General features: G+C 43.1%; 1 protein-coding gene across 2 annotated transcripts in view; it reads left to right on the top strand.

The window, feature by feature from the left end:
- The window catches only part of LOC139275091 (TBC1 domain family member 8-like), a 105926-nt gene that overhangs the window by 67993 nt on the left and 10483 nt on the right, over window positions 1-27450 (top strand). For both annotated transcript variants that reach the window (XM_070892082.1, XM_070892081.1), the window contains exons 8-13: window positions 9128-9298; window positions 10525-10675; window positions 20270-20484; window positions 21064-21181; window positions 23241-23526; window positions 23649-23772. In XM_070892082.1, the coding sequence (XP_070748183.1) occupies window positions 9128-9298; window positions 10525-10675; window positions 20270-20484; window positions 21064-21181; window positions 23241-23526; window positions 23649-23772 (1065 nt within the window). The remainder of the gene's footprint in view (window positions 1-9127; window positions 9299-10524; window positions 10676-20269; window positions 20485-21063; window positions 21182-23240; window positions 23527-23648; window positions 23773-27450) is intronic.

Genomic DNA, 27450 nt, shown 5'->3' with positions numbered 1-27450 from the left:
CTGATTGGCTGAGAGTCAGAAAGTGAAAGGGAGCACCGCCCTACATGATCCCAGGTTTGCTTACGCACAACGGTGCACTCCTGGGATCTGTGGGGCATTAGGCTATGCACAACTCTGCAGCGTTTGAAAGCAACTTGTTGAAGGGGGGTTCGCACAACGTAAGTGTGGATTTTGTTTGGATGTCAAAGGTGCACTCCTTGCCTACATCACTGACTGAATTCAGGACCAAAGTCTCTTTTTGGATGTGTGGGTAATAGAGAATTCCAAGCAGGGTTGTACTCTCTCCTGTTTAGAAGTTCCCCCAAATTCAGAGGAACATTGCACGATATAGCTCTTAAACTTCCTGGCCAATAGAGCTTTGAACAGATGCTTAGAAAGGATACTCATTGGTCAGAATCAGTCCCATTAGTTGAATTTGATTTGTGCTTTGCAGGCCCCAAACTGCTTGAAGATTGCAAGCTATGCTGGACTGCTCCATGATGGCTCAGCTACTTCATTCATCATCATCATAGGCAGTCCCTCCGAATCGAGGAAAACTTTCTTCCACTCCTAAAGTGATTTCTTAGGTGGCTGAACAGTCCAATACGGAGAACCACAGTCCCTGTCACAGGTGGGACAGATAGTCGTTGAGGGAAAGGATGGGTGGGACAGGTTTGTCGCACGCTCTTTCCACTATCTGCGCTTGATTTCTGCATGCTCTCGGCGATGAGCATCTAGGTGTTCAGCGCCCTCCCGGATGCACTTCCTCCACTTAGGGCGATCTTTGGCCAAGGACTCCCAGGTGTATGTGGGGATGTTACACTTTTTCAGGGTATCCCTGTAACGTTTCCTCTGTCCACCTTTTGGCTCGTTTGCCGTGAAGGAGTTCAGAGTAGAGCGCTTGCTTTGGGAGTCTCATGTCTGGCATGCGAAAGATGTGGCCTGCCCAGCGGAGCTGATCAAGTGTGGTCAGTGCTTCAATGCTGGGGATGTTGGCCTGTTCGAGGACGCTAATGTTGGTGCGTCTGTCCTCCCAGGGGATTTGTAGGATCTTATGGAGGCATCATTGGCGGTATTTCTCCAGCGACTTGAGATGTCTACTGTATATGGCCCATGTCTCTGTGGTACAGGAGGGGCGGGTATTACTACAGCCCTTCATTCAGTGAGTAGCTGAGTCATACAGACTAGAAAAGTCATGGGTTACATACTTGGTATGTGCAGAGTTCATTGGTCTCAGCTGGATGCTACAGTTCACCTCAGTGATCCAGGATTAGGGAGGGGAACAGTTCTAATACACCTTGCAAACGAAAGTTTACTGACACTGCTAAGTTTACACATGAAGAAAAGGCACTTTGGCAAGGTACTAGTGTCTGTCGGAACCATCAACCTCAGGAAGTTAAAGGGAAAATGAGCCGTGGTGGGGGGGGGAGGGTTGGGGCTCAGGCAGTTAAGGGGAAATGAGCCGGCGGGGGGGAGAAGCTACATTGGACTCGAGGGTTAAAGAATAAAGGAAATAATTTACATTACCATGAAAAGTGAGAGCATGCTCCCTTCCCTGAAGGAAATCCGTTAACTAGTTGGGTTTTACAACAGTTTAAATAGAGATGGATCAATTTTGAATTCCAATGTGGTCTTCCATCAGCACTCGTATTCAAGTACTTGTCTATGTTGGTAGCATTTCTTGGACTAAGACAAATCTGTTCTAGCCTAGAGGACTGGCTGATCGGAATCCTTTGCTGAAAAGACACATCAACATTAATCCAACAGGTTTGGAGCTTTTTAGAAAGATGGTACTTCATTAATTGAAAAATCACAGCTACAAACCAGCACTCAACCTTCTCTTCATGGGGTCCTCTTTCTTAACCTTGTAACTAGAGCTATGTGTTCATCCCTATCAAATAGAAAATGAATGTAGCTGTTTAGATTTTTCAGCTTTACTCCGACATAAACTAGTAACTCACAGCTTACACGGCTTCAAAACATTGGCACTTTAAAAATAATTTGTTCCTGGGATGTGGGCGTCGCTGGCAAGGCCAGCATTTATTGCCCATCCATATTTGTCCTTGAGAAGGTGGTGGTGAGTTGCCTTCTTGAATTGCTGCAGTCTGTGTGGTGGTGGTGGTGCTGTAAGGGAGGGAGTTCCTGGATTTTGACCTCGAGACGATGAAGAAACCATGATATATTTCCGTCCGGATGATGTGTGACTTGGAGGTGATGGTGTTCCCATGCGGCTGCTGCCCTTGTCCTTCTCGGTGGTAGAGGCTGTGGGTTTGGGTGATGCTGTCGAAGAAGCCTTGGCGAGTTGCTGCAGTGCATCTTGTAGATCGTACACACTGCATCCACGGTGCGCCAGTGGTGGAGGGAGTGAATGTTGAAGGTGGTGGGCGGGGTGCCAATCAAACTGGCTGCTTTGTCCTGGATGGTGTCAAGCTTGAGTATTGTTGGAGCCGCACTCATCCAGGCAAGTGGAGAGTATTCCATCACACTCCTGACTTGTGCCATGTAGATGGTGGTGGTATTTAATTAATCTGGATATTGAGAAAGCACTGGTGAATTTTGTGACAATTAAATTGTCACTAGAAAACTTTTAGGAATATTATAAATTTGCATTCTTTGGTGTCTATGGAACCAAAAATAATACCAATATGTCTGTGCTTCCCTTTAAGAGACTTTTCCATCAGGGAAGCAGGTAACAAGAACAGGTTGAAAATATGTAAAGGAAAGATACTGAGAAACTGAGTAGTGGATATGTGTAACTCTCAATAAAAGCAGTTACTGCTATGTGTTTTTTTTTAAATAAAAGGTTGATATCCTTTTAAAATAGCATTAAAGTTTATAGTTTATAGGATAAGTTTAAACTTCTTGTGCTGTATAGAACATCATGGTTCATGTGTATCTCAGACCGTGGAAATGCTATCTGGGGATGTAGCTGATCAGGACTGAAAGCAGGAAACAATAGACCAGTTAATCTAACATCTGTCGTTGGGAAAATGCTGGAGTCCATTATTAAGGAAGCCATAGCAGGACATTTGGAAAAGCATAAGTCAAGCAGAGTCAGCATGGATTTATGAAAGGGAAATCATGTTTGACAAATTTATTGCCGTTCTTTGATGTAACAAGCAGGGTCAATAAGGGGGAACCAGTAGATGTGTGGTGTATTTGGATTTCCAGAAGATATTCGATAAGGTGCCACATAAAAGGTTACTGCACAAGATAAGAGCTCACTGGGTTGGGGGTAATATATTAGCATGGATAGAGGATTGGCTGGCTAACAGAAAACAGAAAGTCGGAATAAATGGTTAATTCTCTGGTTGGCAACCAGTAACTAGTGGGATGCCACAGGGATCAATGCTAGAACCTCAGCTATTTACAATTTATACTTATGATTTTAGATGAAGGGACGAAGTGTAATGTAACCAAGTTTGCTGATAGAAAGATGGGTGGGAAAGCAATTTGTGACAACACAAAATCTGCAAAGGGGTATAGACAAGCTAAGTGAGTGGGCAAACATTTGGCAGATGGAGTATAATGTGGGAAAGTGAGAAGTTATCCATTTTGGCAGGAAAAATAAAAAAGCAAATTATTTAAATGGAGAAATTACAAAATGCTGCAGTACAGAGGGGCCTGGGGGTCTTTGTACATGATACACAGTATGGGGGTGGATAGGATGGGGGAGGTTGTAAATCTCTGGAATTACTGGCTGTGGAGGCTGGGTCATTGAATATATTTAAGTTGGAGATAGACAGATTTTGGAGTGATAAGGGAGTGAAGGGTTGTGGGGAGTGGGCAGCAAAATGGAGCTGAGCCCAAGATCAGATCAGCCTTAATCTTGAATGGTGGAGCAGGCTCGAGGGGCCAAATGGCCTATTCCTGCTCCTATTTCTTATGTTGTTAAAAGTGTAGGTTCGGTTTTATATTCTGGAGTTTTCATGCTCGGGTGATGGGGCAGGGGCTGAGGAGAAATTTTGCATAGCTTTATTCTCAAGGTTTTGAAGTATGATTAGTCACCACCTTCAAAAAATAAATAGATTAAGTGGCACCTATGATGGGGAAAATCTGAGAAATGGGTCATATTTCATATTCCATATTTCCTTATTTCAATCCATCCATCATTCTGTAAATACATTTTAGATTTGCATGTAATTTTTGATGAATTTGGCCAACATTTTGGGTCCTAAAATTTGCAAATTCAGCAGCTCAGCATAGAATCTTTCACTAAGACCTGAACCAACTTGCATGCTTGCACATATGACCACTATCCCAATTATTTGGACCCGCTCATAGCCAGCTTGCATATCTGCATTGGTCTTTTTCTTGCCCCTCTCTCCTGCCTTGTCTTGGCCATTGTTTAGGAATGGGTTGAAGAAATATGGCTGTGGTTTTGTCTTGGTTTCATATGTGACTTTTTGTTTTTAAAGTTTTACATTTCTTCTTTGTTGAATGTTCCACAGTTCAATGTATTTATGAATACGGCATCTGAAACAAATGGAGGCATAATGGTATCAAGGTGGCACTATCCTCCAACCTAAATATGGGTTTATGCTAATGAACTAACTAAAACTTGCATGGTCTGGATTTTTTCCTTTGGTTTTACATTAACTACAGTGCCCTCTACAGGGGATCTGGCACCTGTGTGAACAGGCAAATAACAGTGTATCTCCTTAACCAATCAGATTGAAGAATCATGAAAATCGCAGTCTAAACCAGGAAGTGTAAGTTAGAATACTCAATTCAATGCCAAATCAGGTACAGAAAACAATAAATAGAGGGAAGCAAAGATGTGATTAAGAGATAAATAAAAGACAAAGGGCTAGAAATTGGCCAGCCTGGCGCCTGTTTTACCGCCATTTTTTTTGCAATTAAAAATGTGGTTTTTGGCACAAAAAAATTACCGCCATTTTTCATTGGCAAATACTGCCATTTTTAAATACCGCGAAAAAAAACACCCCAAAAATGCAAGTCTTACCAGGTCGGATTCATGATGAAACTGGTGCAAACGGTGCCATCTTGAAAAATGGAGCTACAGTCCAGTGAATGAAAACATTTGGAGGGAAGGCTGCATTTTACACTTTAGCGTTTTGTGAGTTTATACTTTGTTTTTAAGGACTTTAAAAAGAATGGGGCCTTTGCTATCTCTGCCATTATTGCTGGCTGTATTTTCTATGGAGCAAAGACCTGGAAGAAGGCTTATTGAACAGCATTATCAGTATAATCAAAGAGCTCCCTGACTTATGGGGAGGAGGTCTTACACCGCCCCCCCCCCCCCTGAGATTTCAGGGAACAGCACTTATACCTGCACCTGTCTGAGGCACAGTGTGTTGGAAGGCTGTGCTTTCAAAAAGAGGTGGTCAGAGATATGCCAGTTCATAAAAGCAGACATACAGCCTAGAAGTGTGAGGAGGACTGCACTGCCTGTCGAATGAAGGCGACTGTGGCATTTGCCTTCTATGCCTCCGGTTCCTTTCAGGCATCAGCAGGGAACATATGCCTCATTTCGCACTTCGCTACATGTCGCTGCATTCGCCAGGTGACTGCTGCACTGTATGAATGCAGGAAAGACTTCATAAACTTACCAATGACCAGGGAAGCACAGAATGAGCGGGCTTTAGCCTTTGCACAAACTGCTGACTTCCCCAAGGTACAGGCTGTCCTTGATTCTACGCACATCGCCCTGCGAGCACCTTTTCAGGATCCAGAGGTTTACCGAAAGGGATTCCACTCGCTGAACGTGCATAGTGTGTGACCACACTCAGCGTATCATAGCAGTAAATGCACAATTTCCAGGGAACATCCATGATGCTTTCATCTTGCATGACAGCACTGTCTCTCAGCTGTTTGAGCGTCAGCCACATGGCCAGAGCTGGATGCTGGGGGAACAAAGGTTATGGGCTCGCCACCTGGCTCATAACACCCCTCTCTGCAACCCTCAAACAGAAGCTGAGCATCGCTACAATAACAGCCATGTAGCCACATGCAACATCGTCAAGAAGACAAGTTGAGTGCTGAAGCAGCGCTTCCGATGCCTGGACCACTCAGGAAGCTCCCTGCAATACTACCCTGAGCAGGTCGCTGAGTTCACTGTGATGTGCTGCATGCTACACAACTTAGCCATCATGAGGGGACAGGATTTGCCACTGGGGACGACAGAACCACCTCGGGAGAGGAGAAGGATGAGGAACCTAGGCCACCACCACCCCCACAATGACTGACTGACAAGGCCTCATGAAGCTTTCCCCACTGCAAAAGCCTTGCGTCAGCAGCTGATAATTCAATGCTTTGCATGAAGGCTGAATGGCACGCTTCATCATTGACTGCCCACTCTATCCCACCATGTTGACTATTTCCCCCTGTTAATCTTCAAATGAGACACTGCACAAGTTTGGTTTAGGTTTAAAAAAAAAATTTTTTAAATGTATTAAACATTTGTACAGTTGTACATTAGTGAAACATTGTAAATGTTAATTTAGTAACTTCAATAACATTTTTGAATGTTAAGTAAAGTCTAGATTTCAATAGTTTTAACAGCAAAACAACTAAAGACCAACCCTGCACCTGACATCCTTTAGCTGCAGCCACCTTTACCCTGCCCCCCACCCCGTCGATTGTTGCTCCTACCCCTACCCACGGTGGCCCCAAGATGCTTACTAGCAGTGTGGTCAGGGCGTTGCTGTTGGGGGACAGATGTAGGAGACGTCATTTGAAGCCCTGGAGAGACTGGGGCTGTGGAAGGCCCGGCTTCTGAGTGTTGAGCCTGTTGCTCAGCCTCACCACTCACTGGTGCTGTCAGTCTGGATGGCACGACACTGGAGACTGGAATGCCATGAGTCGAGACAGTCAATTGCCACTGGGCTACTAGCTGCGAAAAACCTTTCCTTATGTCCACAGAGAGTGATGCAATGTTTGCAGAGATCCCACCCGTGACCTCGGAGTTGTCGGATGAGCTGGATGCTCTCCCCAGACTGTCCCACCAAATCCATTTGCCTGTCTGCCTGCCCTTCGGCAGAGCGACTTTGGCGACTTGGCCTTCGCACAGACGGCATATGGACTTCTGTTCTGGGTGTGCTTTGCTGCAATCCACTGAGACCCAGGGCCTCGGATGCAGGATAACCGGGGAATGTGGTGTTCTCGTCCGCTGAAGTGGTTAGTGCTTGTGTTTCCCCCCCAGCACGCCCCCAAAATTACTGTTTCTCCTCCTGCGCCGCCGCCTCCTGTGGAGGGTTCCTCAGCAGGACTGAGGTTGGTGTCCTCGACCATGGCATCTGTTGAGCTTGGGGCTTCATCTGGTGTATTCGATGACTGACCTTTTTTATTTTGTAGATGTAGATTCAGACGACTGGTTAGCAGCAGGAGAGGGGGCAGGGTGACATCAGTAGGCTCACATAGCACAGGCTCATTTGAGGGACCACCACTACTGCATTACATGTCGACGACTGATAATACATTGCATTAATTGAACTCTAGCCCATAGACACTACATAACATTGAGCCAAACCAGATCGTGGATTTTGCAGCACTTACCCTCACTCTAACATGGGGCCAGCGCCCCCATGGTTAGTCAATCTCTGCGAGGCATCCAGCAGACCTGTCACGCGACTTTGAAGGTGGGTGAGTGGAACCAGTTTTGCCGGACCTCAGCCTGTTTTCTGCTGCTCTCAGCGGTTGTGGGCCAACTTTCCCTGCAAAGATGACTATACAAATTTTTAATAGAGGGCCCTTCTGCTGTTGCGGCACACATGTAGTTATCAAAGCACTTGTACCATACTGTGTGCATTTCATACAGTGCTCTGTTTAATGGCCCTGATACTTGCACGTGGTTCATCAGGAAAACATCAAAGTGCAGAAACATCTTTTAAGATGTCAAAACAGTCTTTGTAAAGCGTGACAATCATTCATGACAAATAAGGTACAACACTAAACCTAGCGATACCAATATGTGTCACATTTACAATTTAAATAATTAGAGTCCATAAATAAAAATATTGCTTTCTATCTCGACCCTCCAATGGTCATTCCACCTCTTCCTGCACTGGACATGGTCTCTCTGGATAGAGTCCACTGAGGAAACCTGCCCAGCCACATTTCTCCACACACGCACCATAACAGATGGGCTTAGTTTTCCACGACCCTTCCTAGAGATCTCCCCACATCTGCCTTCTACAACAGTGATTAATGCCTCATTAGCATCCTGAGTGAATTTCCTGGCCGCCTTTGGTGCTGAATTACCCTGCATTTTTGATTAACCATTTCTGAGCTGTACTAAAGTCTGCAGATCTTTAAATCTCCTCAAAAATAGTGGATTCAGTCCTGGGTGTACTGCACATGTGTGGGCGCACCCTGCATGTGACTTGAATGATGTTAGAAGGATCTGGAGGAAGAAAGACTTTTTTTTGCGCATGCGCAGAATGGGAATATTTTTTATCGCCGAGAAATTGAGTTTCGCTTCACAAAAACGGCGCACTTTTACCATTATAGCGAGCGCCAAAAAGTGTTTGGCCAATTTTGCGGGGTTTTTTGCCGCTTTTTGTGCGATTTTATATTTTTTTAAAATAAAGTTATACGCGATTAGCGTCAAAAAAACAGCGCTAGCGCTATTTGGCCAATTTCTAGCCCGAAGAAAATTTTTTTTAAAACAATTATTTCCATTTTAAAATGTTTTAAAAATCTCCAACAATAATTAAAATCTGCAGGAATGAGACTCCACACTTGTTTGGTAGTAATTAAGACATATTATGCCGTTACAAAATTTACTTACACTGGAATGGACAAGCCCTAACTTTTTCTGGCAAGTTTAGTGGGTATCTATCGCATAAGTACAGCAACTTCATACCATGTGTTTCAGTGCCGCATTTCTTGGCGAGATACCAGTATAGCGCAGCTTCTGGAGGAGCAGGGCAACTCTGATAGCAACTTTCTGCTTTCCGGGTTTAACTACGCATGTGTGGTCACCGGAAGTTGCTCTCCGATTGGAAATTGAATAACAGTGAGCGCTGATAGCCTCGCAGTTATTTGTACAGTAAAATCTGGGCCATCAAGTTTTTCTAAAAATAGAACACAAAGCCAGTTGAAGACTCTCAGTTGTGGGATAGATTGTGAAATGAATGGATAAGTTTTTAAAAGCACACTATTAATTAAATACAATGTATTTTAGGTTTCCTCAGACTCTTCAGGATCTCTTGAAGAACTCTGTACAACTAGTACAGCACTAGATTCTCTTGTGAACACTTCAAGTATCAAAAAAGAGCCTAGACATTCATTGAATTCAGAGGCTTTAATGGCACTTTTTCATCTAACTGATACTGAAAGTGCAGACTCCACAGTGGTATGTAAACAAGCTAATTCAGTTCGTGTTTCTTTTAAATGTTAATCTTTGTATATCGCTTCCTCCTGGCTGTTGCTTTCTAATTTGTTTTTTGAACTGAATTTTTTAATGTGACTTCAACCGGTGGGAAGATGTAGGGAAGTTGTGCTAAACCAGTACTGAACCTTGGTTAGAACACATTTGAGTACTGCGTACAGTTCTGGTTGCCATATTATAAAAAGAATATAGAGGCACTGGAGAGGGTGCAGAGAAGATTTACAAGGATGATACCAGAAATGTGAGTATACCTATCAGGAAAGGATGAACAGGCTGGGTCTCTTTCCTCTTTGAAAAAAGGTGGCTGAGGGGTGATTTAATAGAAGTCTTTAAAATTCTGAAAGGTTTTGATAGTGGATACAGAGAGCATATTTCCACTTGTGGGGAAGAGCATAACTAGAGGCCATCAATATAAGATAGTCATCAAGAAATCCAATAGGGAATTCAGAAGAAAATTCTTCAAAGTGGTGAGAATGTGGAACTCGCTACAACAGGGAGTGGTTGCAGTGAGTACTATAGATGCATTTAAGGGGAGGCTAGACAAGCATATGAGGGAGAAGGGAACAGAGGGTTATGCTGATAGATTTAGATGAGGAAAGTCAGGAGGAAGCTCGAGTGGAGCAGAAATGTCAGCATGGACTGGTTGGGTCGAATGACCAGGTGGGGAGGTTTCAGTAAGGGGCAGGGCGTTGCCACCTGTGATCCAAGTTTCATCAAAGCATGGCGTCAATGCAATCACTAAGATCATAGATGGCAAGGGCCATGTTAGCGAGTGAATGGATATTATGGAGGAAAATTTGAAGCGGGTGGTGATTGTTGATGCTCTGACAGAATGACATTCTGGCCATTCAGAGGCAGAAATGAAATCACTAAACTAAATGAGACATCAGTGTAATTGAGCACCATTGGTATAGGCCTTGGTGAGAAAAGGTTCCTGTCAGAAAAGGGAAAAACTTTATTTTTAAACTGCCCGTATTCCAAAGATTGTAACTCTAACATTTTTGACACAGCCTTTCACGACGTTATCAGGACATCACAAAATGGCTGCCTTCTCAATAAGACAACATAGTGGCTTTAATCCTTTTTTTATTGTCATTTGATTATATAGGTTTGCCATCTCCTATATAAAAGGGACTAGTCAAAGGGCTACTCAAAAAGTTTCTAAGTAATGCTAGATTTGTATCTTTTAGGGAATGGAAGAAGTGAAAAAACGATTATGGTATGATCATTTTGTGGAATATGGACGCACAGTCAGTATGTTTCGGACTGAGAAGATAAGAAAGCTGGTTGCAATGGGAATTCCAGAATGTCTTCGAGGAGAGCTGTGGCTTGTCTTTTCAGGTGAGCATTCAGAATGTTGTGACAATTTTGTCCTGCAATAGAGTCCAGTAAGGTGCTTGGCTGAGTGGTAGCACTTTTGCCTGAGTTAGAAGGTTGAAATTCCCACTATAGGAATTGAGCACAAAGGGCGTACTGCATTGTTGCTGGTGCTATGTTTCAGGTGAAACATTAAACCAAGGCTCCATCTGGCTGTTCAGGTAGATTGAGGTCTCATGACACTTTCAAAAACTGTCTTGTCGAACAGTCAACCGTCAACCAATATCCTCAACGGATTGACTGGCCATTCATCTAATTGCTGTTTGTGGGACCTCGCTCAGTGATTATTGGCAGCCATGTTTGCCTACAAAAACAACAGTGATTACACTTCAAAAAGTAATTAATTGGTTGTGAAGTTCTTTGGGATGTCTTGAGGACATGAAAAGCACTGCATAAATGCAAATACGTTCTTCCTTTACCATTCTGTTTCTTAGTTTGTGTTTAGATGAAAGTCATTGCATTGCAAAATGGTTTTTATCATTTTGCATTCATGCCAAGATAAGATAAATAGTAACAATTTAAGAACATTACCCACATTTTGGTTATTCCAATACTGGAGGTAAAGTAAAATGATTCCCTGGTTACAATTTTGTAAGGAAACATGAAATAGGCCATCCTTTGTGTTCTCAGAATTCTAACCTACTTATCTGCAATTTTTGCTTTGCCCGACGCAAACAATGCCGGCCCATAAATTCAACCACCAGTCATCATCCGATCATAGAAGCTTATTGAATAAATGGAGGCTATTTGGTCCATGCCAACTGTTTGCTAGAGCAATCCAAAAATAATCCCACTGCCCCAGTGCAAAATTGTACATAGTACACTAGCTGTGGGCGACTAATGTTTGGATAAAATTATCTTTTTTTTTACTCTTGTACGTGATGCCCCTATTTATAAAACTCAAGATGCTGTTGGCTTTTTTGTGGCGTTAGTTACCAATATTTATACTTTCAGGGAATCATGTACTTGAATCTCAGTCGTCTTCATTCATATTCACACTTCAGCATCTTTGCATTTGAGTGTATACCCTCATTCTTTGTTTTTTCTCCCAAAATAAATTATCTCACACTTTTATCTGTTAAATTGCACCTTCTATTCGTCTGCCCATTCCACTGTGTCTTCCTGAAACATTTCAGTCCTCTCTGTTTGCCAAACCCCCCACTTTTGTGTCATCAATAAATTTTGAGAGTTGAGATCCCTATGCCCAAGTCTAAAACAGTTGTACATACCAAGAACAAAAGTGGAGCCAGCACTGCTTCCAGAGTACACCACTTCTAACCCATCTCCAATCTGAGCAGCATCTTTTGTATCCAAACTCCTTGTTTACTGTCAACCAACTTTCTATCCATGCTACTATATTTTGTCTTGTACCATATGGCTGAATTTTTATAACCAGTCTCTTGTGAGACACCTAATTGAACAACACCTGAAAATCCATATAATAGTACAGGTTGAACCTCTTATCCGGGACTCTCTTATCCGGCACCACCCTTTGTCTGGCACCATGCCTGGCCACTGGGTGGCATATGCGCAGAACGCGACCATCAAATTCCGACTCACCAATATAATCTTTCTCCTCAATCGGCTGCCTTCTCCTCTTCACCCTGCTGGAACTCCTGCAACCACAGTCCTCGGGCCGGCCACTCCTCCCCACAGCAATCCCTCCTAGGGGGTGGTCGGGTCGACTCTTCTAGGCCCGCTGGCTCTTTAGGGTCTCCTGCACTGGCTGGCTGGCTGACAGACAGACAGTCGGTCCAGCCAATCGGCGCACACACACTTAGCCATGCAACAGCACTTAAAGGCGCAGTCCACACAAACACATGACCTCCCCTCATCCGGCAAAATCCCTCGTTCGGGACAGGCCCGGTCCAGAGGGTGCCGGATAAGGGAGGTTCAACCTGTACGATTCATTCAGTTACCTCTAAAAAGAAATTCTATTAAATTTGTCAAAAATAACTTACCTTTAACAAATTTATACTGACTGTCCTTGATAAACCCACACATTTCTAAATGCTTACTATTTTAATTTGAATTGGGGTTTTAAGAATTTAGAAACATAGAAAATAGGTGCAGGAGTAGGCCATTCCGGCCCTTCTAGCCTGCACCGCCATTCAATGAGTTCATGGCTGAACATGCAACTTCAGTACCCCATTCCTGCTTTCTCACCATACTCCTTGATCCCCTTAGTAAGGACGACATCCAACTCTTTTTTGAATATATTTAGTGAATTAGCCTCAACAACTTTCTGTGGTAGAGAATTCCACAGGTTCACCACTCTCTGGGTGAAGAAGTTCCTCCTCATCTCGGTCTTAAATGGCTTACCCCTTATCCTTAGACTGTGACCCCTAGTTCTGGACTTCCCCAACATTGGGAACATTCTTCCTGCATCTAACCTGTCTAAACCCATCAGAATTTTAAACGTTTCTATGAGGTCCCCTCTCATTCTTCTGAACTCCAGTGAATACAAGCCCAGTTGATCCAGTCTTTCTTGATAGGTCAGTCCCGCCATCCCGGGAATCAGTCTGGTGAACCTTCACTGCACTCCCTCAATAGCAAGAATGTCCTTCCTTAGGTTAGGAGACCAAAACTGTACACAATACTCCAGGTGTGGCCTCACCAATGCCCTGTACAACTGTAGCAACACCTCCCTGCCCCTGTACTCAAATCCCCTTGCTATGAAGGCCAACATGCCATTTGCTTTCTTAACCGCCTGCTGCACTTGCATGCCAACCTTCAATGACTGATGTACCATGACACCCAGGTCTTGTTGCACCTCCCCTTTTCCTAATCTGTCACCATTCAGATAATAGTCTGTCTCTCTGTTTTTACCACCAAAGTGGATAACCTCACATTTATCCACATTATACTTATGTGGTATGCATTTGCCCACTCACCTAACGTATCCAAGTCGCTCTGCAGCCTCATAGCATCCTCCTCACAGCTCACACTGCCACCTAACTTAGTGTCATCCGCAAATTTGGAGATACTACATTTAGTCCCCTCGTCTAAATCATTAATGTACAGTGTAAACAGCTGGGGCCCCAGCACAGAACCTTGCGGTACCCCACTAGTCACCGCCTGCCATTCTGAAAAGTACCCATTTTACTCCTACTCTTTGCTTCCTGTCTGACGACCAGTTCTCCATCCATGTCAGCACACTACCCCCAATCCCATGTGCTTTAACTTTGCACATTAATCTCTTGTGTGGGACCTTGTCGAAAGCCTTCTGAAAGTCCAAATATACCACATCAACTGGTTCTCCCTTGTCCACTCTACTGGAAACATCCTCAAAAAATTCTAGAAGATTTGTCAAGCATGATTTCCCTTTCACAAATCCATGCTGACTTGGACCTATCATGTCACCTTTTTCCAAATGCACTGCTATGACATCCTTAATAACTGATTCCATCATCATACCCACTACTGATGTCAGGCTGACCGGTCTATAATTCCCTGTTTTCTCTCCCTCCTTTTTTAAGAAGTGGGGTTACATTGGCTACCCTCCACTCGATAGGAACTGATCCAGAGTCAATGGAATGTTGGAAAATGACTGTCAATGCATCCGCTATTTCCAAGGCCACCTCCTTAAGTACTCTGGGATGCAGTCCATCAGGCCCTGGGGATTTATCGGCCTTCAATCCCATTAATTTCCCCAATACAATTTCCCGACTAATAAGGATTTCCCTCAGTTCCTCCTCCTTACTTAGACCCTCTGACCCCTCTTATATCCGGAAGGTTGTTAGTGTCCTCCTTAGTGAATACCGAACCAAAGTACTTGTTCAATTGGTCCGCCATTTCTTTGTTCTCCGTTATCACTTCCCCTGATTCTGACTGCAGGGGACCTACGTTTGTCTTTACTAACCTTTTTCTCTTTACATATCTATAGAAACTTTTGCAATCCGTCTTAATGTTCCCTGCAAGCTTCTTCTCGTACTCCATTTTCCCTGCCCTAATCAAACCCTTTGTCCTCCTCTGCTGATTTCTAAATTTCTCCCAGTCTCCGGGTTCACTGCTATTTCTGGCCAATTTGTATGCCACTTCCTTGGCTTTAATACTATCCCTGATTTCCCTTGATAGCCACGGTTGAGCCACCTTCCCTTTTTTATTTTTGCGACAGACAGGAATGTACAATTGTTGTAGTTCATCCATGCGGTCTCTAAATGTCTGCCATTGCCCATCCACAGTCAACCCCTTAAGTATCATTTGCCAATCAATCCTAGCCAATTCACGCCTCATACCTTCAAAGTTACCCTAATGCAGAATTCCACCATATTATGGTCACTCTTCCCCAAGGGGCCTCGCACAATGGGATTGCTAATTAATCCTCTCTCATTACACAACACCCAGCCTAAGATGGCCTTCCCCCCCGGTTGGTTCCTCGACATATTGGTCTAGAAAACCATCCCTTATGCACTCCAGGAAATCCTCCTCCACCGTATTGCTTCCAGTTTGGTTAGCCCAATCTATGTGCATATTAAAGTCACCCATTATAACTGCTGCACCCTTATTGCATGCACCCCTAATTTCCTGTTTGATGCCCTCCCCAACATCACTACTACTATTTGGAGGTCTGTACACAACTCCCACTAATGTTTTTTGCTCTTTTGTGTTCTGCAGCTCTACCCATATAGATTCCACATCATCCAAGCTAATGTCCATTCTAACTATTGCATTAATCTTCTCTTTAACCAGCAATGCTACCCCACCTCCTTTTCCTTTTATTCTGACGCGAGAGGTTTATCCTTCTCTCCATTTTTGAAGGAAGGTATTGGGCTCAATTTTCCCGGGTCTTTTGTGCTGTTTTTTTGGCGTGCGCCGTTTTTTCTGGTGTAATAAATTCGAAGTTTCCCCCTGGAATCTGCTGGCGTAACTGCTTTAGTTACAATTTTTCTAGGATTGTGTTTTTTTTACATAACGTTCCCTCGTGTCTGCACCAGTTTTCAGCATTTTTCACAGTTTGTCCAAAATGCTTTTATCCTTGGTCGGCGTATCGGGCCACTCCCGAAAAACCTTCTGGTGAGTTAACACAGCAGCGCACATGAAAAATCGGTGCTGAAAGATGGCATTGTTTTTCATAGTTTTTGGAGGGAGTCTCTAACCCTTGAAATATCCACAAATAAAGTTCAACTTTTTTTAACCTTTCAACAGAGTACATGGAAGCTTCTTGGATTTCTGAAGTTTTCATTTTTTTTTTAACTCTCTCATCACCACCAAACATCTTCAAGCAGGGCTGGATGGTTGCAGCGTCGATCGTCAGAATTAGCCCCGCACCTGGACATGGGCTCGGCTGGAAAACAAGCGCGGTGTGTGGGGAGAGGTGGTTGAGGGAGGTGGCGATCGGAAGGCTTCTGCACTAGGCACAAGACTACAATGAGGTGGGGGGGAGAAAAGTCCATCAATACAGACCTTGGGGAGAGAGAACAAATAACCTGTCCTGCCTGCTGTGTAAATAATGAAAATAATTCAGATTTAATGTAAAATATATTTTCAAAAGTTTAACAAACAGTTCTTTGTACTTAACTTAAAAAAAATTATTCTTGTATCAAATTTTAAAGTTTTCAGTTATGATCACTTACAAACGCTAAGGTCACAAACTTTAAGATCACTTACTAACTTTTAAACTTGTAAATTTACATAACTTACAAAAATCTCTTAATTTGAGAACAGTTACAACAGTAACAATAATAGCAGCAGCAAAGAAAGGCTGCACCCATCTCTTCTCCACTTTATTCTAAGACCGCCCACCGCGCTTGTTCTTGGTGACTCCACCACCCCTGCCCGCAGGTGACGTAATGTTTCTGGGGTTGGTACCAAGCTTATTCTTTCTAAGATCTCGGGTAGTGCGCACCTGTTGAAGGGCGCGGCAGGTGGCAATGTGGAGGGCCCAGCTTGGGGCACTTCAGAGTTCAGAGACTGGTCTGGGGATGGAGTGGAAGTGGCAGTTGATTCTGTCAATGGGCGTGGGGTCTGGGCGTGTTGCCTTATTGCAGCAGCTAACTCCAACATGTCGTCCCTCATGTGCCCTGACAGTGTCTCAACTAGCTGACATTCCCTCCCTCATGTTCAGTGATAGTGTTTGCACCATCTCTGACATTCCCTCCCTCATGGTCACTGACATTGTTCCCATTTCTCATGAAATTGCTGTTACTTCTCCCAACTGTCCCACTACCTCATCACCCACCCCACTGATGGTGTCCAGGAGTGATCGCGTAAGGTCAGTGCTCTCCCTACTCATTGCCATTGTCCGAACCACATCTGTTCGATCCTGCACCTCAGGAGAGCACGCTCGAGCTCCCCTTCCCCTCCTCCCCACAGCTATGGCTAGCACCCCACCATTGGGACCCGCAGCCTCGGAAGGTGGAACCTTGGGCATGCCTCGCTGCACCCCACCACTGGGACCCGCAGTTTCGGATGTTAGGAAATCGTGGAACGTCTCACCAACACTCAAACTAGTCACGGAAGGGACTGGCACCTCAATGGGCGGCACCTGCACCTCCACCAAAGTCAAACAGTGAGGGCTTCATCCATCTCTATCCCCTCCACCCCACCCCCCCATGCTCTTAGTTTGGAGGGTTGGATTGGAAGATGTTCTCCTCTTCAGGCTCGTCTGCGTCTGAATAATCTGCGTCAGGGTTGGCCTCAAGTTCTGCAAAAGATAACCGAACACAGACAAATGGTTAGCAGCAGAGGAGGGGGCAGGGTGGGTGGCATGAGTTGGCTCACACACCGCAGGCAGCAGGCTGATTTGAAGGACCATGATGAATGATGGCACATTGTATTAACTGAAGTGTAGCTGATGGCGACATCCCCATGAACCGAAGCATGGCTAGCCGACGCAGTACTTAACATTTAACAAAGCGAGACTCTGTAATTTGCAGAACTTGCCCTCTCCCTTGAGTGTGGGCCCAGGTTGTGCAGTGGTGGTTGCTTTTCTCCAGGCAGGACCCATCAAAGCAGTGACCCTCTTCCAATGGTGTCAGTGGCTGTAGATTTGCCGGGCGGCCTCCTATTCGAGCTTTCCCTTTTATTATGTGCCACCTTCGTCTGCAAAGATGAAAATGCAACTTTTTAGAGAGGGTGTCTTTCTGCTGGGTGGGACATATAGAGCTGGTCACATTTATAGTTGCATTTCCATTGAATAAATGAAAATATTACATAAACAACTTGACCATGGTCCTGCCACTTTTTACACTGGCCTCCAGACCTTGGGGTGGTCACCATTGCACAGTAATCTTCTGCAACTTGGTTCCAGCGTTTTTTTTTTCATTTCAGCGCAGACAGCAGACTCCCCCCACCCCGAGGTGACTGGACACGCTGCGCAGCTCCAAATTTGAATTAAACATCATGGAAATTTTGGCAAAATATTTCTGGCCTAGAAAAACGAGCGTAACTCTGGCAATACGGCAGAAAATGGGCTTGGGCAAAATTGAGCCCCTTATGTTGATTATGCTCCAGTCCTATTGGCAGAATTTGCATATTTAAGGAGGGCTGAAAAATTGTGGTCGACACTCTCGCTCTCACTCTCGCTCTCGCTCTCGCTCTCACTCTCACTCTCACTCTTTCAACAGCCCAAAGCAGGCTATCGGCCCAGTGACTTATTAACTGGGTTCTCATTTGTTTTTGAATCAATTTCTTTTCTGCAGTTGTGTCTCATACTTATTCCAGATTCTCTTCTAATACAACTGCATTCTCATTGCCACTGTCATTTGTACAAACAAATGTGACATTTAAAAAAAAAATTACTATCTCTGCCATACCTTCCTCCTTTCACCTATGGATGGTCCTACTGTTTAACTATTCTTTTACTTTTCTATGCTTATAAAAAACCTTTATTTTTATATTATCTGCTATCAATTTTTCATATTGCCTTTTTAGCCCTTCCAATCTTCCACTTCACCTCCTCACGGCACTTTATATTGCTCATGACTTTCTTAGTATTAACCCTAATTGTATCACATGCCTCCATTTTAAGCTTGTTTACTTTAATCTCTCTTTCGCTATGGAATTCTACCCTTTGATGCATCCCCTTTTCACCTTGTAGGAATATATTTATTTTCTACTCAGTTAATTCCATATTTGAAGATTTCCCACTGCTGATCTGTCGACCTGTTAATTAACCTCTGCCCAGATCTCTTCTTTATCTCGCTGATTTTGCCTTTACCAGTCCAGCATTTTTATCTTTGATTTTTCATTATCCTTTTCTATTCTTGTATTGAACTTGACTGTTGCTGTTTCTCCCACCCTCACGCCAGTTATTTAACCCACTCTATTTCCCGAACTAAATAGACTAAGGCTTCAATCATTTTTTGGATTAGGACAATACTGATCTAGAAAGCAGACCTGGATGCAATCTAAAAATCAATCCCCACTTTGACCACATGCATTAACTTTATTCCAGTCTATTTTGGGATAGTTAACACTGGAAATTGCAATAATTATCCTGATTTCAAATACATCTAATCACTTTACAGTCAGTTTGCTGAACTTATTTAAAAAAGCTTCATTGTCCTAATATTACCAGCAAGTAATCTACCAATATTTTTGTTCTTTTTATGTATGAAGGTGAGAATATGTAAAATCTGCATATGCCATAAATTTGTATTGCTGTATGAAATGCTAGTTTTATTCCAGTCTGCTCATATAGTTAAATAAAGGCGGAGCTATTTGTACTAGAAAAATGCTCTGATTTGGATCTGTGATCACATGACCTGATTGGTTCTCTTGGAGGATAAGACACAGCCAGCAATTTCTCTGGAAGGTGTAATTCGAACCGCCCAGCCCAAGTTCTCTGACTTTGCAAAGTGTAATTCGAGCCATTCTGACTTCAGACCCCAGACAGGATAGAGCTCCCCAACCCAGCCCATGGTCATGGCCCCCCCCAGCCTAAGGTCAAGACCCCCACCCCTGAAAATGGGACATTGTGTGTGGGTCACAGATTGTTAACAAGTTTATTGAGCATGAAGTGAATAGCGAGCATGTCGTGACTTCTGGATCTCATCCACTTTAATGATGTCCCTTGTCACACAAGCACGAACTTTCCGAGAAATCGGATGTGGGTCTTGAGGGGGTGGGGATGGAAGAATGTGATCAGTCTTTCCTGAGTTCTCGCGCTCTCACTTCCCCTTTCTCTCCCCACCCCCCCTTTCCGTGTCTCTTTCACTCTCTCTCCTCCTCATCCCCATCCCATGTCTCTCTCTCCTCCTCATCCCCACCCCATGTCTCTCTCTCTCCCCCTTCCCCATTCCCACCCCATGTCTCTCTCCTCCCCATTCCCACCCCATGTCTCTCTTCTCTTCCCTGCCCTTCTTCCCCCCCCCCCCCATCTCTCTCTCTCCTCTTCCACCCCCACCCACCCTGTCTCTTGCCCCTCCTCCACCACCGCCCCCCCCCCCCATGCTCAAAAAGGAGGCAGAGTCCAATGTGTAGAAGGACACAAAAAACTAGGGCAAATTGTCACTGTTAAATAAAAGTACATCGTACATGGACAAATGCAAGACAACTGGTAAAGTAAAATGTTTTTTCATGTGTATATAAACAGTGTTAAATTTCTATCTACAGATGCTGTGACTGATTTAGCTGCACATCCTAATTACTATGCTAATCTGGTGGATAAATCTATGGGCAGATGTTGCATGGCAACTGAGGAGATAGAACGTGATCTACATCGTTCTCTGCCCGAGCACCCAGCATTTCAGAGTGACACTGGCATTGCAGCATTAAGGAGAGTACTGACAGCATATGCATACAGAAACCCTAAAATAGGCTATTGCCAGGTAAAAGCTGTTATTTAATAAAAGCAAATAATTGTGAATACCAAACCCCATTTATTAGTTTAAGATGATTTGGAATATGGTTGAAATAAACTAAACCTGTACAAAATAGATTTCAACCAATTTCTTTATTTTTAAACTTGCAATATTATAGTTTAAAAAATCCTTTACATTAGATTTTATCAACAAATTATTTCAAACTTTGAGGGTCATGGGACATAAGATGGGTAGGGTAGCCTTTTAATCAAAATGATTTGTTTATAATGTATGAAATTAGTTGCACAGTTTTTGAAAAGTAATTGCTTTTCGTAAATTAATAAGCCATCAAATCACCTCCCCCATTTTATTGTTTGCTTGTGTCTGTGTGAACTGCCACAGAGCAATTTAATGATGCATGACAGACTTTACCATATGGAGAGGCTGAGCATTCAGCAGATGTGTGTCTTAGCTTGGCAGTGCAGTTTACTTCTACTGAATGTCCATTATCTTCAATAATAAAAGCTCATTAAAATGCCACTTGATTCTTTATAGCAGCAGATCGCTACTATGCCTCTAAATTACTTTTCTCCTCTCTGCCCACAGTCTATGAATATTCTGACCTCTGTGTTATTACTGTATGCCAAGGAAGAAGAAGCCTTTTGGCTACTAGTTGCTGTCTGTGAGCGAATGCTCCCAGATTACTTCAACCGCAGAGTTATTGGTAAATGTTTTTCACAATGATCAACTTTAAATTAAAAAAAAATTCAAATGTTTGGTCAGTTGTCTTTGAACTTCTCTACTCCTGCAATCCAAAGCTGCATTTGCCCCATGATTTTAGTTTGGATAAAGTCATTACTTAATTGTGGCAAGGGGAGAATGTTGGGGGTACTGTTTTATTTGAAATAGTTCGCAGCAACACTTGGAGTTGTCTCTGCTGTGCCTGTTTTTAGATTTACTCTTGGAGATCAGCATTGGAGGTTGTCTTCGAATTCTAAATTCATATTTAAGTTTAGATTGATTTTAATCAAGGAGCTCACAGTAACTTAAATCTTAATGCAAATATTATTTCAATCAAGAAAATAAACAAGATTGTACTGCATTTGGCAAAATAAAATGACTTGTCTTCTGTACTTCTGCAAAAAATCCTGTATTCAATCTACAGATGATGAATGACCTTCACATCTATTAAAATCTAACAAAACATTTATTACATCGACACACACTTCCTGTCGATACTTTCCATTATGAATGTAGACACAAGGATTTATAATGGAAACTGCCTATGTAAACTTGTCACAATGTAATTACACCTTCCTGCCAGTGGTATTACAGAAAAACATCTGTGCTCCAACCAACTTTTCTGCATTCCAAATTGCTGTAAGTTTTGCTCTTGAACTATAAATAATATCAAAGCATTATATACGAGGGGCAAAATGGGAACTAAATTACGACTGCAGTCGCTAGTCCAGTTATTTTCGGTCTGCTAATCCCACTTGTTCAAAAACACCAGTCAATTTTCCATGGTGTTTTTGAAGTGTGTACATATTGCCATTGCCCCATCAAAATTAATTCCTCTTGTATCCTTGCACCTGTCTCCCTAGAATAGAACTCTTCCTTTAAGATTGCCTTTTGTTCAACTTTGTTCAAGTTCAATGAATAGTATCTTGTTTGAGGAATTGTTTGGTGTTTGAAAGATTGTAATGTTATTAAAGCTTGCAGGGTTGTGGTCTACCAGTATCACTGCTATTTGCAAACTACCTTCTGTTACAATCCAGAGTTCACCATTAAAATACCAGATGATTATAATAATCTAGCACCTCCTAAGTAGTAGAAACCACAACAGCTTGTATTTATATAGCACCTTTAACGTAGTAAAATGTTTCCAAGGCACTTCAGAGGAGTATTTTAAGGCAAAAAATTTGACACTGAGCCACATAAAGAGAAATTAGGGGAGATGATCAAAAGCTTGGTCAAAGAGGTAGGTAGGAGTGTCTTAAAGCAGAAAAGAGAGGTGGAGAAGTTTAGGCAGGGAATTTCAGAGCTTAGGGCCTAGGCAACAGAAGGCATGGCCACCAATGGTTGAGCGATTTATAATCAACGATGCTCAAGCGGACGGAATTAGAGAAGCGCAGATATCTCTGGATAGGTGGGGGGTTGTAGGGCTGGAGGAGATTAGAGCTAGGGAGGGGCGAGGCCATGGAGGGATTTGAAAATGAACCTGAGAATTTTGAAATCGAGGCATTGCTTAACCAGAAGCTAGTGTAGGTTTGCGAACACAGGGATGATGTGTGAACATCTCTGAACTAAAAAATGTATGCCTACGAGTGTGCCAGTTACTAATTTGCCTCATGGGTAGTTTTAATTGCTTATTGACTAGCTGGTGGATGAAGTATCACATTGTGAGGAGATAAGTCAGCTAACCCACTTTGTTCCTCTTGCTAGCTAGTCACGGAGCAGCATTGATCTTCCTCTGCTGCCTGGCATCTGAAAAGGTAGATGGACAGTTTTGGAATTTTACTGTTAACATGCATCATGATGGGCCACATGTTCGATCAATAGAATTGAATGACACACTTGGACTGTTAGTATGCTGTTAATTTTACGAAGCATCATAAAGCTTGCAAGGCTGTGGTCTCCCAGTGGGGAACGCAACTTCAAGAGCCCATCATTGTTTTTGTCACAATAAGGTTCCTAGTGTCGTTCATTACTTCTAACTTTTCAATCTACCAATTATGCTATCCTACTGTGTCATTCACCTTGCCTTCTCCCATGTTTTCCAGGTGCCCAGGTAGATCAAGCTGTGTTTGAAGAACTTATAAAAGAGCATTTACCAGAGCTGGCTGAACATGTGACCGACCTGTCTTGTTTAGCATCCATTACTCTCTCCTGGTTCCTGACCCTGTTCCTTAGTATTATATCCCTTGAGAGTGCACTAAATGTTGTTGACTGTTTCTTCTATGATGGAATAAAGGTGATCTTCCAGGTGGGCTTGGCAATACTAGATGCCAACACACAAGAGCTGTGTAGCTGCACAGATGATGGACAAGTCTTGATAATCCTTAGCAGGTGTAGTGGATTTGTTCTTAATAAAATGTAATGTAGATTTTTGTTTTAATTTTAAAAAAATGAAAAGATACAATGCTGGTACACAAATTAATTTATAAAATAAAACTAATCTCTTCTTGCAGGTTTCTTGATCATATCACAAACAAAGAGAGTCCTTTGCCCCAAATTGCTCAGCAACATGTCTTTAGTGATGAAGAGCCTGTTCAGCAAGTGGAAATATCTGATCTAATAAGAGACTCGTATGAGGTGAACTGTCTGTTGTTATATAATTATGTAATAAGCTCAGGGATCTGCAATATTTAATAAACCACAATGAAATGATGTTTCAAAGAATAATGGCGGAACTGTTTGAGGCGAGTTAACCAAGTATATTCTTCCAAGTACAGTTTTCCTGTCCCTTTCATATTTAAGAAAAATAATTAATGCAGTGTGTGACTTTGGGGTAGTACAAGAGAGGGCGCAGTCTAGGCTAAACATACATGAAGTATTCACACCTGTGAAGACCTGTAACTACACATGGGCTGGAATTTGCTGTGGGTAATGTGAACGATGAGCGTTCGCCGTTATTGCCACTTTGAAGCTGACCGCAACTTCAGGATGTAACACGTGCATTTAAACATGGAAATCTTGACGTTGTGGTCAGTCATTCACTGCTCCGACACTGGCTGCACTGTGCCCCCCGCCCACCCCATAGCCGGCAATCAGTGAAACTGTTGAAAACTTGGGCTTTTCTACAGTAATGTCGTTGTTAAATATCCCATTAAATGTTAGGCCTTGTTGGATTAGGTGTAACTGAGGTTTTAAGAGTGCATTGACTGCTAAAGAAATGTTATGTCCCATAAAAACAAATTTTAATTTTGGGAAGTGTCAAATTTCTCCATTATGATAAAAATTACAATTTTTAAGAAACTTAATGTTTCAGTTCATTTTTATTTCAGATTTAGCTTATCCCCATGAGAGCCCCAATCTTTGTTTTCCTCTAACATTTTTTAAAAAGTTGGATAAAAGCAGGTTCTCATTTCCTGCTTCCCTGTCTGAGAATTCTGCAATGTGATTGGATGCTTAGACAGCTTGTTGGCTTCACAACAGATTGCATTGGGGATTCCCTATTATATTGCAGTGAAATCACTTGCACATCAAAAAAGGCAAACTACTCACTATTGAGATTGAGATCCGTGTGGACAGCTTTCTTTGGGGCAAGCGGCAAAAGCCTTTGCTTTGTCGCTGTCTGAAAATTCTGAGCCAACAAGTATTTTTTCCTACGTTCTTGTGCTCAAGGTGAAGGATGTTAATACTGGGGAATGGAACCCTTCCCGTTTCAGGCACCCAGTGATAATACATCCAGATTCATTTTACTCTGCCCCAACAACCTGTCCCAGATGCAACCTCAAAACAACATTCCCACTCCATCGCTGAGATATTTTTTCCAATTCCCATATCCTGTGGCCTTTGAGTGAGATTGCCAATTCGTGACAACAAGGAGCGGAGCTGCATTCAAATTGGTCAAACTCCTTTCACAACGGACCATTACAGTCAGACCTCAGACTTTCATCCAGGCTGAGTTTGAATCCAAGTTCCATAGAAACATAGAAAATAGGTGCAGGCGTAGGCCATTCAGCCCTGGTTCTGGACTTCCCCAACATCAGGAACATTCTTCCCGCATCTAACCTGTCCAGTCCCGTCAGAATCTTTTATGTTTCTGTGCGATCCCCTCTCATCCTTCTAAACTCCAGTGTATAAAGGCCCAATTGATCCAGTCTCTCCTCATATGTCAGTCCTGCCATCCCGGGAATCAGTCTGGTGAACCTTCGCTGCACTCCCTCAATAGTAAGAATGTCCTTCCTCAGATTAGGGGACCATAACTGAACACAATGTTCCAGGTGAGGCCTCACCAAGGTCCTGTACAACTGCAGTAAGACCTCCCTGCTCCTATACTCAAATCCCCTAGCTATGAAGGCCAACATACCATTTGCCGCCTTCACCGCCTGCTGTACCTGCATGCCAACTTTCAATGACTGATGCACCATGACACCCAGGTCTCGTTGCACCTCCCCTTTTCCTAATCTGCCGCCATTCAGATAATATTCTGCCTTCATGTTTTTGCCACCAAAGTGGATAACCTCACACTTATCCACATTATACTGCATCTGCCATACATTTGCCCACTCATCTAACCTACCCAAGTCACCCTGCAGCCTCTTAGCATCCCCCTCACAGCTCACACCGCCACCCAGTTTAGTGTCATCTGCAAACTTGGAGATATTACACTCCATTCCTTCATCTAAACATTGTAAAGAGCTGGGGTACCAGCAGAGCCCTGTGGCACCCCACGAGTCACTCCCTACCATTCTGAAAAGGACCCGTTTATCCCGACTCTCTGCTTCCTGTCTGCCAACCAGTTCTCTATCCACATTAGTACATTACCCCCAATACCATGTGCTTTGATTTTGCACACCAATCATGTGTGGGACCTTGTCAAAAGCCTTTTGAAAGTCCAAATACACCACATCCACTGGTTCTCCCTTGTCCACTCTACTAGTTACATCCTCAAAAAATTCCAGAAGATTTGCAAGCATGATTTCCCTTTCATAAATCCATGCTGACTTGGACCGATCCCGTCACTGCTTTCCAAATGCGTTGCTATTTCATCTTTAATAATTGATTCCAACATTTTCCCCACTACGGATGTCATGTTAACCGGTCTATAATTACCTGTTTTCTCTCTCCCTCCTTTTATTTTACAAAAGTGGTGTTACATTAGCTACCTTCCAGTCCATAGGAACTGATCCAGAGTTGATAGACTGTTGGAAAATGATCACCAATGCATCAACTATTTTTATGGCCACTTCCTTAAGTACCCTGGGATGCAGACTATCAGGCCCTGGGGATTTATCGGCCTTCAATCCCATCAATTTCCCTAACACAATTTCCTGCCTAATAAGGATATCCTTCAGTTCCTCCTTCTCACTAGACCCTTGGTCCCGTCGTACTTCCGGAAGGTTATTTGTGTCTCTTCGTGAAGACAGAACCAAAATATTTGTTGAACTAGTCTGTCATTTCTTTGTTCCCCATTATAAATTCACCTGATTCTGACTGCAAGGGACCTACGTTTGTCTTCACTAATCTTTTTCTCTTCACATATCTATAGAAGTTTTTATGTTCCCAGCAAGCTTCCTCTCGTACTCTATTTTCCCCCTTTTAATTAAACCCTTTGTCCTCCTCTGCTGAATTCTAAATTTCTCCCAGTCCTCAGGTTCACTGCTTTTTCTGGCCAGTTTATATGCCTCTTCCTTGGATTTAACACTATCCTTAATTTTCCTTGTTAGCCACAGTTGAGCCCCCTTTCCCATTTTATTTTTACTCCAGACAGGGATGTACAATTGTTGAAGTTCATCCATGTGATCTTTAAATGTTTGCCATTGCCTATCCACCATCAACCCTTTGCTAGTTTATTCTAGCCAATTCACGCCTCATACTATCGAAGTTACCTTTCCTTAAGTTCAGGACCCTAATCTCTGAACTAACTGTGTCACTCTCCATCTTTAATAAAGAATTCTACCATATTATGGTCACTCTTCCCACAAGGGACCTCACACAAGATTGCTAATTAGTCCTTTCTCATTACACATCACCCAGTCTAGGATGGCCAGCCCTCTAGTTGGTTCCTCGACATATTGGTCTAGAAAACCATCCCTAATACACTCCAGGAAATCATCCTCCACCGCATTGCTACCAGTTTGGTTAGCTCAATCAAAATGCAGATTAAAGTCGCCCATGATAACTGCTGTACCCTTATTGCACGCATCCCTAATTTCTTGTTTGATGCTGTCCCCAACCTCACTACTCCTGTTTGGTGGTCTGTACACAATTCCCACTCGCGTTTTCTGCCCTTTGGTATTCTGTAGCTCCACCCATACCGATTCC

The sequence above is a fragment of the Pristiophorus japonicus genome, chromosome 10 (genome assembly GCF_044704955.1).
Source record: "Pristiophorus japonicus isolate sPriJap1 chromosome 10, sPriJap1.hap1, whole genome shotgun sequence".
NCBI classification, from domain to species: Eukaryota; Metazoa; Chordata; class Chondrichthyes; family Pristiophoridae; genus Pristiophorus; species Pristiophorus japonicus.
The sequence above is the reverse complement of the archived record's forward strand: the minus strand, read 5'-3'. Positions and strand labels throughout refer to the sequence as shown.